The sequence below is a fragment of the Sarcophilus harrisii genome, chromosome 2, assembly GCF_902635505.1.
Source record: "Sarcophilus harrisii chromosome 2, mSarHar1.11, whole genome shotgun sequence".
Lineage (NCBI taxonomy): Eukaryota > Metazoa > Chordata > Mammalia > Dasyuromorphia > Dasyuridae > Sarcophilus > Sarcophilus harrisii.
This window is the reverse complement of record NC_045427.1, coordinates 376,181,107-376,195,771: the sequence shown is the minus strand read 5'-3', so window position 1 is coordinate 376,195,771 and position 14,665 is coordinate 376,181,107. Positions and strand designations below refer to the sequence as shown.

General features: G+C 34.8%; 1 protein-coding gene across 4 annotated transcripts in view; it reads left to right on the top strand.

Annotated features, from left to right (window-relative positions):
• The window catches only part of NR3C1 (nuclear receptor subfamily 3 group C member 1), a 136,836-nt gene extending 122,376 nt beyond the window's left edge, over positions 1–14,460 (top strand). For all 4 annotated transcript variants that reach the window (XM_012551537.3, XM_023505468.2, XM_012551534.3 and 1 more), the window contains exons 7-9: positions 5,724–5,854; positions 8,790–8,947; positions 10,032–14,460. In XM_012551537.3, coding sequence (XP_012406991.1) covers positions 5,724–5,854; positions 8,790–8,947; positions 10,032–10,184 — 442 coding nt within the window. In that variant the 3' untranslated portion in view covers positions 10,185–14,460. The remainder of the gene's footprint in view (positions 1–5,723; positions 5,855–8,789; positions 8,948–10,031) is intronic.
• The last annotated feature ends 205 nt before the right edge of the window (positions 14,461–14,665 follow it).

The following is a 14,665-nucleotide window of genomic DNA, read 5'->3' as shown; positions in this document are numbered from 1 at the left end:
GAAGGAAAAAACCCATGGATGTTACATTAAGAAATCATCAGGGAATGGGGCAGCTCAGTAGTGCAGTGGATAGAGAACCACTCTGAAGTCAGAAGGACCCGAGTTCAAATGTGGCCTCAGACAGTTAACACTTCCTAGTTGGGTGACCCTCGGCAAGTCACTTAGCCCCAACTGCCTCAGCAAAAAAGAAAAAAAGAAAGAAAGAAAAGAAAGTATCAGTGAAAATTTATCAGCACACATTGTAACAAAAAGGCAATGTGAAAAATGAAAAGAAAATCCACCAATCCTCTCGTAGGGGAAAAAAAAAACCAACAACTCCAAAATGAGAACTCCCAGAAGTAACATTGCCAAAATTCAGAGATTACAAACAAATAGAAACATATTATAAACATCCAGATAGAAATAATTGAGAAAAGGAGAAATCACAATAAGATCATAGAACATTTAACAACTATCACCATAAAATAGCAGAAAACATGGCATGAGATGTTTTAGAAAGCCAAAGGTAAAGATCTTCATCAAAGAATAATTCACTCAGCAAAATGGAGTATACAATGATAACTGTATGATAAATGATACATTCAAATGTGAATGTATGGGGAATGATAAATTCAAATGATAAAGAGGAATTTCCAACATTCCTGATTGTTAAGAAAAACCTGGAAAAGAACTCAGAAATGCAAATACCAAAAGAAAGATAAAATGATAAATGCAAGTGAACAATTTTGGATGAACAGTTAACATTATAATGGAGAAGGAGAGATGTTGAAAGTGTCAAAATCTAATGTCACAGAGAATCTTAGAGACAGAACACCTATAAATAGTTTTGTTATGTTTCGAAAATACTGTAAGATAAAGGGGGGGAAGAAAAATACATAAGGGAAAATGACAAGAAAGATAAGGGAGTTTGTTTATACATGTAATCAGGTTGTACATATAGAATTATTTGTAAATATAGAAGGAATGGGGGGAGTGGAAAGTGTCACTTGAATTTTATTTTCATTTAACCTAATGAAAAATGAGCACAATATCTACATAAAGTTTTGTATAGAAACATTCAAGTCAACAGAGATACAAATAGGAAAACTGAGAGGGAAATGAACATATAAGAAAAAGGATAGATTCAGGAGGGGAATATAAACAAAATAAACCTTGTTAGAAAAAAAGATGTTAAAGAGAAGTTTAAAAGGGGAAGAGAAAAGAGGAAGGAAATAAACAATATTAAATATAGAGAACTAGGAGCACCAAAAAGAAAAAGTATTAAGACTAAAATGGAGGGAAACAATTAACCAAAACTATGAATATGAATGGAATGAACTCACCCATAAAATGGAAGGGGCTAATAGATTGGATTTCACAGCACAATCCAACAATTTGTTATTTACAAGAAACACACTTGAAATAAAAACAGTCACATAGTTAAGATTAGGGATTGGAGCAAAATCCATTATGTCTCAATCCATTTTTTAAAAGGCAATTATAGATAAAAAGGGAAACTATATTTTGCTGAAGACTAACATAGAAAATGAAATAATCTCAATGTTTAACATACAAAACACTGAATGACAACTTCTGAACACTTAAGAGAGAAAGCAACTAAATTACAAGAAGAAATAGACAATAAAAACTTAGTAATAGATTAATAATTACATTTTAGGATATAAAACCTCACAACCAAAAGCAGAAATGTTATACTCATTCTTGATATATCCTAATGCAATTAAATTATAATGAATAGTGTTAAAAAATCTGTAAGTCAAAAACAAACCATAGAAACCATAGATAAGTTCATTACAAAAACAGTAACACTCATGAGATGACATATCAAAATTTTTGGTATAGAGCCAGAGTAGTCCTTGAGGTAAATTTTTATCTAAACCCACTTTTATTAACAAGATGAGGGAGAGAAAAAGAAAAGGAGAGAGAGAAAGAAGAGGGCGGGGGGAAGAGAATTAAATGGGGAATGCAATTAAAAAACTAGGTAATTATAAAACTAAAATACTAGAAAATTTTAGAAAACTAATTTTGAAGACATAAACTGATGAAGAATGTAAGGAACAAAACCAGAATGGTTTATATAGTGACAACAATTTGTAGTATTGTCACTACAAATATATAGTGACAATATTTTGACAATTATTGTCAAAATAGTGATAACAATTTTAAAGACTATGAGATCTATGATCAATATAATGACTGTCCTCATTATGGGGAACTAGTGACAAAATATACTATTAATTTTATGAAAGAGAGATAATGGATTTTGAATACAGAATCAGACATATATATGTTTTTGTATAATTTGTTTTCCTTTACCATGATTATTAGTTCCAAGAAAATTGTTTTCCTTTTCTCTTTTTCAATGAGGTTGGGATGAGAGGAAAAGAAAATAAATTCTTGTTAATTAAAAAGCATCTTAATATGGGGTTGAACTACAGTTTTGGAATGCACTTTCAGATAAGTCCATGTAATGTAGTTTTGCTTAATTATTTTACTTTGTTACAAAAGAGCTCCACATAGTGTGGATACTCTAAATAATTGTAATTAAAAAAAAAAAATCTGTAAGACTTTTAAAAGAAATTATTTCAAATGTAACAGATTTTATGCAATTGTGATATATACAAGGGAGACAACTTGTTGGTAAGATAGTGTATTTTTAGTTTTTTTATTCAAAATAAAAAATTATTCAAAATAAAATGCTTCTTTAGTCAATAAACAAGGTGAAATTATGTCTGTTCCTAAAAAAAAAAAAAAAGGTTAGACTACACATTTTTTGTACTCATGATTGGTCTTTAGGCATCTTGACCATGCATACCTTCAATACCATCAGCAGTCTTGGTTATATATGGCTTTTGTCCAAATGCCAGTTGATCACTGTAAAAATGACTTTAGAAAAAGCTACTATTATTTTAGATTGAACTTTAGTGATAAAGATAAAGGGAGGGGGAACAAATAACGGAAAAGATAAAATGTTAAGCTTTTAATAGTCCAGATAAGACATTTAAAGTAGTTATGATAGGTTTTTTTAAATCTATTGTTCTCATGCAAATAGAATAGTTATTATAAAAGTAGCAAAGACAACATTTGTAACTGTTTGAATACATGAGATGAAGAAAAGTGTTGAGCCAAAGAAAATATAGAGAAACTGGAAGACTCATAGGAAAATTTGATAAAGAGTTCTGTTTTAGATTTACTGATTTTGAGATCTTTCCAGGATATCTAGGTTGAATGCAGTGATACAATACTGAACAAAAAGTAGGGCTGAAGGTGTGTGTGTGTGTACACATAGACATATCTATAAGTCTTTTGTTTAGGTCATAATTATTTAAATTCATGGGAGTTGATGAAATCACCAAAAGAGTATATAGAAAAGAGAAGGCCTTGGACTAAATACAGAACTTTCTGGTCCTTCCAGCTTTAAATCTTGTAAACACTGGCTTTATTTTATATTGATTTAGTCACAGTATCATAGTACTCAGGACTCAGGGTTGCTGTAGTTCAACCTTTTAATCTTGCATATGAATAAATGGAAACCCAAAGAAATGAGTTGCTTTGTCAGAGATTATACTAGTAATAAGTAGCAGTTAGAACTGAAACCTATATCTTCTGATCCTGGACATAGTGTTCATTTCCCTCATAACTATGCTGATTACTTTGGCAGTCAGGTAAAATAGAGACTTTTACAATGGTTCTGGAGACAAGAACTAGAATGGGGAAGGGGGGTAGTGTAAGGGATATTGTGGAGATAGAATTGATCATGTTTGGCAATTATGACTTGAGAGGAATGGGAGAAACAAAGGAGTCAAGTTTTGAACCAGAACTATATATTTAGACTCAAGGTAGTAGAATCACTAGAAATGGAAGGGGGAATAGGAGAACAAGCACATTTATTTCCATGGGCAAGATGGTTAACTTGTGCAAGGACTTTAGCACTTTAAATGGATCTAAGGAATAAGACATCGCATCATTGTTTTCCATTAATGTGTATTTCTTTGTCTATATTAGCTCCTTTGGAATATACCTATACATTCCCCCAAAATCTATAGGATTATAATTTCTTAGTATTTAAACACAACTGGTGAGTTATCATTGTTGAGATATGGTTGAGGTAGCTATTTTCATCAGTTATAATTTGTCTATTGTATGTGGAGAATAGGAATTCTTAGATCCAGTGTAGCTTGTTAGTACTTATAACTAAGTCATAGTTATATGCTAAGAAAAAAAGGAATGAATATTTTAATGCTTTTCTTTTTTTTAAACAAAGCATTTCTTATGCTTTGTAGTTAGACCACTATAGTGTTGCCCTAGACATACTGAGACTTGGGGAAGATCTTAACTCAAAAAGGCCAAAGCTATCTCTAGTTCTCATCTGTATCTGGCCACCCAATTGATTCTGAAGGAAAAAATGAGGCTGGTGACTTTCCACAGTCCTCACTCACTTAAATCCCTTTCACTTGCATGCCGGCATTATTTCCCAAATATCATGGTCCTCTTTGAGAATGAAGGACAAACAACAATTTTCTATGTAAATGCAACAAATTGAGATGAATAAACAGTCCCTAAGATCCATTAAAGGGACCAAGCTTGTATTTATTAAGAGATCCCTAAGAGTAGGAAGCTTTTGTTTGACTATTGTCCCTGTTCAATGAATCTATGCAGATATATCACATTAAAAGAGTAAGAAGAGTAGTTTAACTACTTTATACAGAAACCGAAAGTCAACATGCACATTGAGCCATTGTCTCGAGTATAAACTCTGCAAAGGCTCAGCAGTAAAGTTAAAAATAGCTAATCTTTCCTCTGATCCTGTTGTCACATATTTGCCATGAGCTGTGGTTTAATTGAATGAGTTACAATATAAGTCCACTTCTAAGAGAAACAAAAAGAAAAGAATGTGATTGCATGTGTGGGTGCATATGGAAATATTTTCTAGGCCAAGGGTTTTTAACCTTTTTTTTGTGCTATGGATTCCTTTGCTAGCTTTGTAAAAACCTATAGGCGTCTCAGAAAAGTGTTTTTAAATACTTAAAGAACATAAGATTACAAAAGAAACCAATCATGAATTATAATTGTCAAAATGTTTAGAAAACAGTTTTCACAGGTTAAAAATCCTTGATTTAAAGGAATATCATAGGTAAATTCAAAAATAACAGATGGGAAATGGGTACCTAATTAGATCCATTTTGAAGTAGGATCAGCCTTGATATGGATACAGGTTTAAGCTTTTTTATAAAAGTGGCAAATGATTTTTGATTTCCTTCTCAGGTTATTTTTACCTTATTTCTAAGTTCGATTTTTCTTGTGCAGCAAAATAACTGTATGGATATGTGTATATATATTGTATTTAACATATTTAACATGTATTGGTGTACCTGCCATCTGGGGGAGAGGATAGGGGGAAGAAGGGGAGAAGTTGGAACAGAAGGTTTTGCAAGGGGTCAGTGCTGAAAAATTACCCATGCATATATCTTGTAAATAAAAAGCTATAATAAAAATAAAATAGAATAAAATAAAAGTGGCAAATGAATAATTATAAAAATCTGTGGGAAGGGGAATTCTGTCCCCAAATATAGAAATAACAGCTACAGTTTCTCCAGGTGAAAAATCTAATTATTTCTCCAGACTGTGTTTGAAATGGGTCAAGTGAGATGGTTGTATTTGGCTAGGTTTATCTGATTATATGTTTCTAATGGCAATTTTTCATGTTTGTTTTTCTTTCATAGGCAGAGGATGAATTTACCCTGCATGTATGACCAATGTAAACATATGCTAGTTGTGTCCAATGAACTACAAAGGCTTCAGGTTTCTTATGAAGAATATCTCTGCATGAAAACCCTATTACTTCTCTCTTCAGGTAGGTCAGACTCTTACCTGGTAGCTGTTTCATATAACTGTATTCCATTCAGAGACATTATAGTAAAATAAGGCACTAGACTCGGAATAAGGAAGTCCTGAGTTCAAATTCTGCCTCAGACATTTACTAACTTGTGATCCTGAGCAAGTCACTTAACTTCTAACTATAAAAACTCTAATATTATTTTGAGATTCAAATAAGATAACATTTGTAAAGTCCCTTGTAAATAGTAAAGCTACATAAATGCTAAATATTGTCATCATTATCATTATTGTTGTTCCATTGAGTGTCAGCTGTATGTGAAATTGCCTCATTTGTAATCTTCACTACTAAATTGTGAATAATAATACTTAAAAAATTATATATATATATATATATAGAGAGAGAGAGAGAGAGAGAGAGAGACAGACAGACAGACAGACACTATATAAATATTAGTTTTCTTGGACTTTCAATTACCTAGATAAATATTGAACAAAAGAGTGTATACATTAATGCATCTGTATGATTCCTCTTATTTTCTGGATTTCTGAACTTTCCAGGCTGCCATATACAAAAGGAAAAGAATCTGTCTTGAGCCTGCATAATATCACTTAGATAGAAAAACATTATAGTTCTGAAGTCAACTTATTACTGCATCTGTTACATAAGATCAAGTACAAAGGGCAACATGAGGACTCTAGAAGGGAGATTCCACCCATCCTATATTTACATACACACACACACACACACACACACACACACACACACACACCCCTACTCTACTATATGTTAATGCAGTTGAGCTTAATTCTCAGAACTGGTCTAAAGAAACCTCATCTTTTCATGTCAACCATAAGCAAGTTACTGTGAAGCAATAAACCTCCAAGGCAGTCAAACAAATAAATTACCTCTTCCCTCTCAGAACATCAACTTCTGTCTGATCCATAAGAACCTACACACATAAGGCAGACACTATTCAGGGTTTTGACTAGACAAAGCACTGGCTTTCTTATGTCATGCTACCACCATGTAACAAGTTATAGGCTATATAACTTGGGACACCCAGAGGAGAATTGGATTTTCCCTTCTGACACTCATTCTCTCCTCCATGTATTGTGAACAGAACAGAGAACATTTGGGAATGTCACTGCACAAAAACACTTCCTAACCCATCAAAATGAGAACTTCTGTGAGTGATCTGCATGGCCCAATGGGAATATTTGCCAGAATCCAGCAACAGCTCCTCATGTTCTCTTTGTCTCAATTAAAACTAAGGGCTTTCCAGAAAATCCATTTAATAAAATAATAGCATTATGTTTAAAATTACTTTTGTCACTCACATCCGAGAAAATGGTAAAACTAATTTTAAAGCCACAAAAGTGTAAATGGAACATTCTATTTAGTTTTGTTTTTTTTACCATGTTCTACCTGTGAACTGCTAGAGAAAGAATTTTTCTCAGATACCTGCAGGGTTAATCTCAGACATTGTACCTAGAGTTAATAGTCTCTCTAGTTTGATGAGATTATTTTCAAAGTATATATTACAATATCCCTTCTTTGCAAATTCCACTTTAGATTAGGGTATTTCATGTAAAATAAGCTTTTGAGGGAAAATAATAATTCCATTCCTTGTATTTATTACCATTGAATAGGACACAGCCCAGCACTGTGAAAATACAAAAATACAAAAAAAAAAACAAGACAATCCTTGCCCTTATAAAACAAGTCCATTAGGGAGAAGACACACAAAAAAGTGTAATACCAACCATTGCAAAGAAAGAACCTTAGATTTGGATTTAGAAGATCTGGGTTAAATCCCATGTCCATCATTTCCTAGTTCTGTGCCCTCCAACAAACCTTCCAACCTAGAAATTAGATGGAATACTTATATTGCCTATGATACAGAGCCAATATGAAGATCCCAACCAGAATTAGGATCCAAAACATTTGATACATCAGTCATGAAGTATAGTCCTTTTTAAAATGCAACCAAGATCTGCTGCCTGAGATGAGACAGGCATTCCTTATCCTCAAAGACACCATCACTTGGACTTTATTTCAGGATATGTCATCTCATTTGGTAACTATTATAGTCTATGTAGAAGCTGCATCTGAGAGATTGTGTTTAGCCAAAAGGGGGTAAAGTACTATAAGCATTAGTGTAAGTTCAAGAAAAGACCATATACATTTAATAAGAGATTGCAGAAGAAATGATCTTCTGTTATATCACAGGATAGTATTCTTGACAGATGGTTACCCTGTGTCTGCTGACTCCCAGTTCAAAGTAGCTTCTATTCCATCATCCCCAGTGTTTCTGGCAATACCTTGATGATGATTACATCAACCCACAGGAAAAAAAAAATAGTATTGGTTTCATATGTAAATAGAATTTGTAGCCAAATAGTAACAGAATTTTATTCACAGTCACCTCCTGAACATATACTATTCCTTTTCTCAGAAGAAGGTAGAAACCTCAAGAGTCCTCTGAGCATCTAACATATCTCTTGGGCTTTGTTCATTTTACTGAGTCAGGTCATTGATCTTAGCCATTTGAGCACTATTTCCAAATAGGCCCCTTCTGTTTTATCCTCAATGAGCCAAATCTGCTACCCACATGCTTCAAGACAATTAATTGATTATTACTAGATTTTCTCTCTTCACAATACATACTTTGAGGATGCTTCTCACTTCTGTTGTTCGCCACAGTTCTTTCATTTAGTTACTTCCAACACGGCTTCATAGACCTTCCCAAATGATTTTGTTTTAACAAAAGCATATGTTAGTGCTGTATAGGATAATCTCAACTTGTTCCAAATATCATACTACTAGTCAGGGTAGACATGTTGCTCTGAAGTATTTCACTCTTCAGCCATCACAACACCATGTGAAAGGATTTTTAATATTTCATCCTAATCTCCATCATCAAGAGGCATTTCCTTTTTTACTTTTTCAGTTCCCAAGGAAGGTTTGAAGAGCCAGTCACTCTTTGATGAGATTAGAATGACTTACATCAAAGAGCTGGGGAAAGCCATAGTCAAGAGGGAAGGAAACTCAAGTCAGAACTGGCAGCGATTTTATCAGCTGACTAAACTTCTGGACTCCATGCATGAGGTGAGTTTTTTATTTTCTCTGCAATTTTAATCATCACATTGGGGTTTTATGTCTTAATTTTTGAAACCCATCTATTTAGAATAGTCAGGATATTGATAGTAGCACATGTTTCTAGGTGACATCAGAAATTGTCATGAAACAAAGGCAACAGATGACTCTTCCCAACTCAGGCAACTCATTTCATTCCAAACACGAATTAAGCTCCTGCTACATGCACTTAGTGACAAAATGATGAAAACACAAATGCATCTTTATCCTCTCAAGAACTGACATTCTTCTGGAAGGGATATAATTTGTATATAAATATTTGTTTGGATTTTTTAAGGGTTACTAAATAAAATATAGGATTTGAGGCAGGAGGAAGCACCAATAACAAGGGAGATCAGGGGAAGCTTTATGGAATAGGTGACATTTGATCTGAGGCTTGAAGAAAAACAAGGATTCTAAAGGGAAGTGAATGAGGAAGGACATAAGATTGGGGCCAATTTGTGCCCATGCACAAAGGTGAAAAGCGAAGTATTAGGTTCAAGAAACAATTGGTAGTCCCATTTACCTGGAATGTAATAAAATTGACAATGATGAGTCCTATGGAATGAGTCAACAATAATTATTCCTACAGAAATGGAAACAGCTGGCACTGTTTTCCATTCTGCTGTTCTGTATTCTCCTATTGACTTCCAATCCATCCAGTTTAAATGCTCTAAGACAGGGGTTCTCAAACTTTTTAAATCAGGGGCCAATTCACTGTCCCTCAGACTGCTGGAGGGCCCGTCTATAGTAAAAACAAAAACTTTGTTTTGTGGGCCTTTAAATAAAGAAACTTCATAGCCTTGGGTGAGGGGGATAAACGTCCTCAGCTGCCACATCTGGCCCACAGGCCGTAGTTTGAGGACCCCTGCTAAGACAACTTGAAATATACCATATATAATTATTTGTTCACAGAATTCTTCTAGTTTTACCTTTTTGGGAATTGGGAACTGTAAAAAACAAGAAAGAAGGATTGTTGTTTGCAAATACATTACAGTTTTGCAAGCATACTTCTTTGCACATCACTTTTACCTGATTCATTCTCTTCTCCTTTTAGATAGTTGAAAACCTTCTGAACTATTGCTTCCAAACGTTTTTGGATAAGACCATGAGCATCGAGTTCCCGGAGATGTTGGCTGAAATCATCAGTAATCAGATACCAAAATACTCAAATGGAAATATCAAAAAACTGCTCTTTCATCAGAAGTGACTGCCTTAATACAAAAGGTTGCCTTAAAGAAGTCAGATTTATAGACTGGTTCATTTCTGTCCTTGTGGCGGCGTTCCTTCTGCAATTATGCACTACATGTGGTTTCTAGAGGGCCAAGACTCGGACATGGACATGGTTGCTTTAAAACAACGGGAGCAGTAGGGAGAAAGGAAGTGAAATAAATCCTGGAAATTAGACATGTCATCCTGGGAAAGACCTTCCTAGTGGACAAAAGATGGCACCATAATTCCTGCTGCCAGGAATCTGTATCATGAACATTCTACTAGTGATTTTCCACAATTGGTTGGATATGTGTTTTCTAGAACTTTTTTTGATCGTGTTTTTCTTTTTTTTTTTCCTTCCCTTCTCCCCCTGTATAGTTAAGATAGCCTTTTGATTTATGCATGGTAACCTGAAAAAAAGTTTACAAATGTATGCCAGAAAAGGGAAGTTGTGCCTTTTATAGCTATAACTGTCCGGTTTTAGCAATTTCCTTTACCTTTATATCCAGTGAACTTGGCCTGCCCATTTTTCTTACATCATTTTTGTATTCGAGTTGCCTGTTGTACAGCTGTCTGTTTCAGGTGGGCACCCGGTTCACAGCTTTCCTAAATAAACGCTAACCATTATTCTTCTGTGCGAAAATGGGTTGGTGCTTCTACCTCGAGAGTTTTTTGCTCTCAGGAGACCACAAACAAAATTTTCTCAGACCTCAAGAATCTTTACCGGTTATCACCCTATTGCTTTACAAGATATATCTACACATCTACATAGCAAATAGATATAGTTCCATCTGGTAATTAACTGGTACATGTCACCCAGTCTGGTGGCCTGCTCAATAAGCTATGAATAAGCTATGGTAAATAGATAGTAACTTCTAGAAGTGGCCTGATCACACAGGTATGATTGAGTGAAAATCACAGGAGCAAGATCCCAAACACACGGGTTCTAATTCCTGCCAGCTCTGACGTTCTTCAGGCCTCTTTCCTCATCAGGGTGTAAGAGAATAAGTCCCTAGAAAGATGGCAAGGAAGTGAGTTTTGAATCTTGTTCAGGGACCCTTTTATGAAAGAATATTGACCTTCAGAGTTTCAGAACAGCTCAGAAAAGTTTTTCAGTCATAACTGGACACTGTGTCTGTTCTTAAAACCAGTGCTGCCCCTTCCTAAATTTTACATAAGTCAATTTTATTCGGATTTTAAAAGGCTCAATTTGCTGAACCACAAAATCGAACCAAACAAAAAAACTGGCTAGACACCCATTTTCACATTCCCATCTCACACCAATTGGTCCCTGTCTCCTGGGGTACAGGAGACCCTCAGCTATGAATTTTTGTGATTTCTGATCGTATTGTCAGACTTTTGTGTTTATGAGGCTTACACATCCCTTCCTCTTCACTTTCTCTTGTGCCATAAACTTGACAAGGGGTCTTGTGAATCTCTCCTCCTCACTGTGGGTGATCATTTTAGAAGATTTAGAAGCTGTAGTAGCCCTTTCTGTGTGCACCTTACCAACTTTCTGTAAACTCAAAACTTAACCTATTTACTGAGCCACAACAAGAATTGATTTTTATTCAGTGGCCAAATTATTTGTGTAATAGAAACTGAAAAAAAATCTAATATTAAAAATATGAAACTTCTAATATATTTTTATATTTAGTTCTACTTTCAGATATACATATATATAAATATATATCATATTGGTATTCACTAATCCAGGAAGGGAAGGGCTACTGCAGCTTTACATGCAATTTATTCAAGTGATTGTAAAATAGCTTGTATAGTGTATAATAAGAATGAATTTTTAGATGACAGATTGTTTTATCATGACATGTTCTATATTTTTCATAGGGTTCAGAGAAATGCAGAAGGATAATCTAAACGATTTATAGTATGCGTGTGTGTTTATATAGTTGGCGGTCCATAGATAGGAAGAGAGGGACTGAGGAGGCAATCCTACATGTGGCCATTTTGCTTGGGCCATATCCCATCAAATTGAGCATCATCCCATTACCTGGAATTCCAATCACTTTTCTTTTTCAGACAGTGAATCTGTTATCCCTACATGTTGGTTTGTTTTTCTGCTGAACAAAAGAAAGAAAGAAAGAAAGGAATGGAGAGAGAGAGAGCAAGCAGGGGGATAAAGAGAATGGCTCTTAGATATATAGGGCACTGGCCAATAGCAGGGTTACTTTCACATACAGCCTCTCATACAGCTTAGCAAAAACAGTGATTTAAGGAGCTTGGCAATAATAACGCACACAGGTACCAGCAATATGTATATATACTGCAAAGCAACACAAGTCATTCACAATACACTACTTCTTTTCTATCCTATGGCAAAACTTCACTTCCCATTAAAGTAAGGGGTTGAGTGAGACTTTTCTTGGATTGCTTTTGAATGCTACAAGCTTCAGTATTTGATATGTCTTTGCTTTTATTTTTTTTTTTTAATGGAGTAATCACTTGCTTTTTTTCAAATGCACGATAAAAGGGAAAGCTTCTTTCCTCATGGCCAGGATCCAAGTGTTACTCTAAGATATTTTTCACCTAGCTGGAGGGGAAGTTTTACAGTGCCTCAGAAATAATGTTTTAAGATTCATGATAGCGTTAGGTTTCAAAACCTGTTCCAGGAAAAGAAATCTCTGCTCAGAGAATATGGTCAACACTCATTTTCTCCCAAGTTTAAGAAATGTAACGTACTGACAGTCTTTGTGGAAAGGTCCTACTGACAGTTGTGAGATTGCCATAAAGTCATTTCCTGGGGAAAGAATGGCACCCACCCTTTTGGGATTAATACGAATGTATAAAGATTGCAGTTTTAACTAGGTCAATGTTCATGGGCTGCAATTGTGGATCTTGTACAAAAGTTAGACCAGGTGCTACTTGCAAGCAGCCTTCATTCTCCCACTAGTATTTAACTATTCTCACCTTTTTAAAGTTGTTATTCACTTTAGTGTGAGTTGTAAGGCATGTGTGTCCCATACAGATACATGAAAAATGCTTCCGGTTATAGCTCAAAAATGTGATCCTTCTTTGGTGACTTTATAATGTGATATTGAGTACCACAGAGATAGAGCGAGGTAACTGAGCAACATGGAAACAAAATTCTGTGGCCTCCTGGTATCTGCTATTCTTCCATCTTAGCAGGGAGACAGGAAAGGTAATTGGTTTACAAAAGTAAGACAGGAAATCCATACTGCCCAACTTTTCATCCATGAAACGCTGTATCACCATCCTGTCCAAAGAAGGAAGAAGAGCCAGCAATTGGTTTGTGTTAATGGAATTAGCATAGAATGAGATTCAAAAATGAAATCTAACCTTGTTATAAGTAGCACATCAAAAAAAGCCTTCTCCCCTCCACAGAGACAGTGCTCAACTATCCCTAAATCTACAGGTTTAATTAAACATGCCTTCTGAAAAACTTGTCTTGATAACCCCATAGGCTGTTAAAAAAAAAAAAAAAAAACCCAGTATAATTGAGTTCCTTTGCTTTGATAAAGGGATATGATATTGTCAAATCACCAAAAAAAGGTTGTAGATATTAGTTATAATGTGTGTTTCATCAGCCTGTTTCCAGCATAAAGACAGTGGAGGGAAGGGAGAGAAGTACAAGGAGAATACATTAAACAGTATTTTAAATGGCACAACTGTCATCCAAAACCAGGCACGTATTCCAGGTCTCAGTGCATCAGTGGCTATGGGTGTGCTGAGACAAGAGCCTCATTTTTAGGAAAGAAATAGAGTCTCTTTCAAAGAAGGATTCCGCTTTCTGATGAAAGGCTGTGTGTATGAAAATAGCCCCCTTAGATATTTTACCTTGCCTAACCACATATAGATTCAAGTGTGTCGATATTCTATTTTGTATATTAAACAAAAGCTTATGTAAGGGGAAAGATCTATATTATACTGTGTATGGCATTATTAAAAAGCTTTTTCATTATTTTTTATCACAGTAATTTTAAAATGTGTAAAAATAATTAAAACCAGTGACTCCTGTTTAAAAAAAATATATAAAAGTTGTAGTTTTTTATCCATGCTGAATAATTCTGTAGTAAAGAGAATAATTCTGTAGTAAAACGTGTCTTTTTCATCCACTCAGTGCAATGGTGGATTGTAAAATCTCGTGTGGAAATGTTTAACTTTTACTTTTCGTTTTAATTCGCCGTCCCAGTAATATCACCCCACACGTTTGTACAGAATTGGCAGTAAATGGTAGTCATTTACAGCTATGCCAAATCATGGCCAGAAATCGTAATAAAAACTTGCTTTTTCCATCAAGTGACTCCACAATGCTTTTTGGTAGTGCTTTGACTAGACACCTGTACTCACATCTGTTTTCCCATTTCCCAGTATAGGGGGAAATCAACCAGGAGGTTTCCTTTTCCTGCCTTCCCTTTCATAACCACCTCCCCTACTTTGTTCAGTTTGGAAGGCAGTAACCCCAGAAACTAAAATCAAAGGGAAAAAGGAAAGATCCTT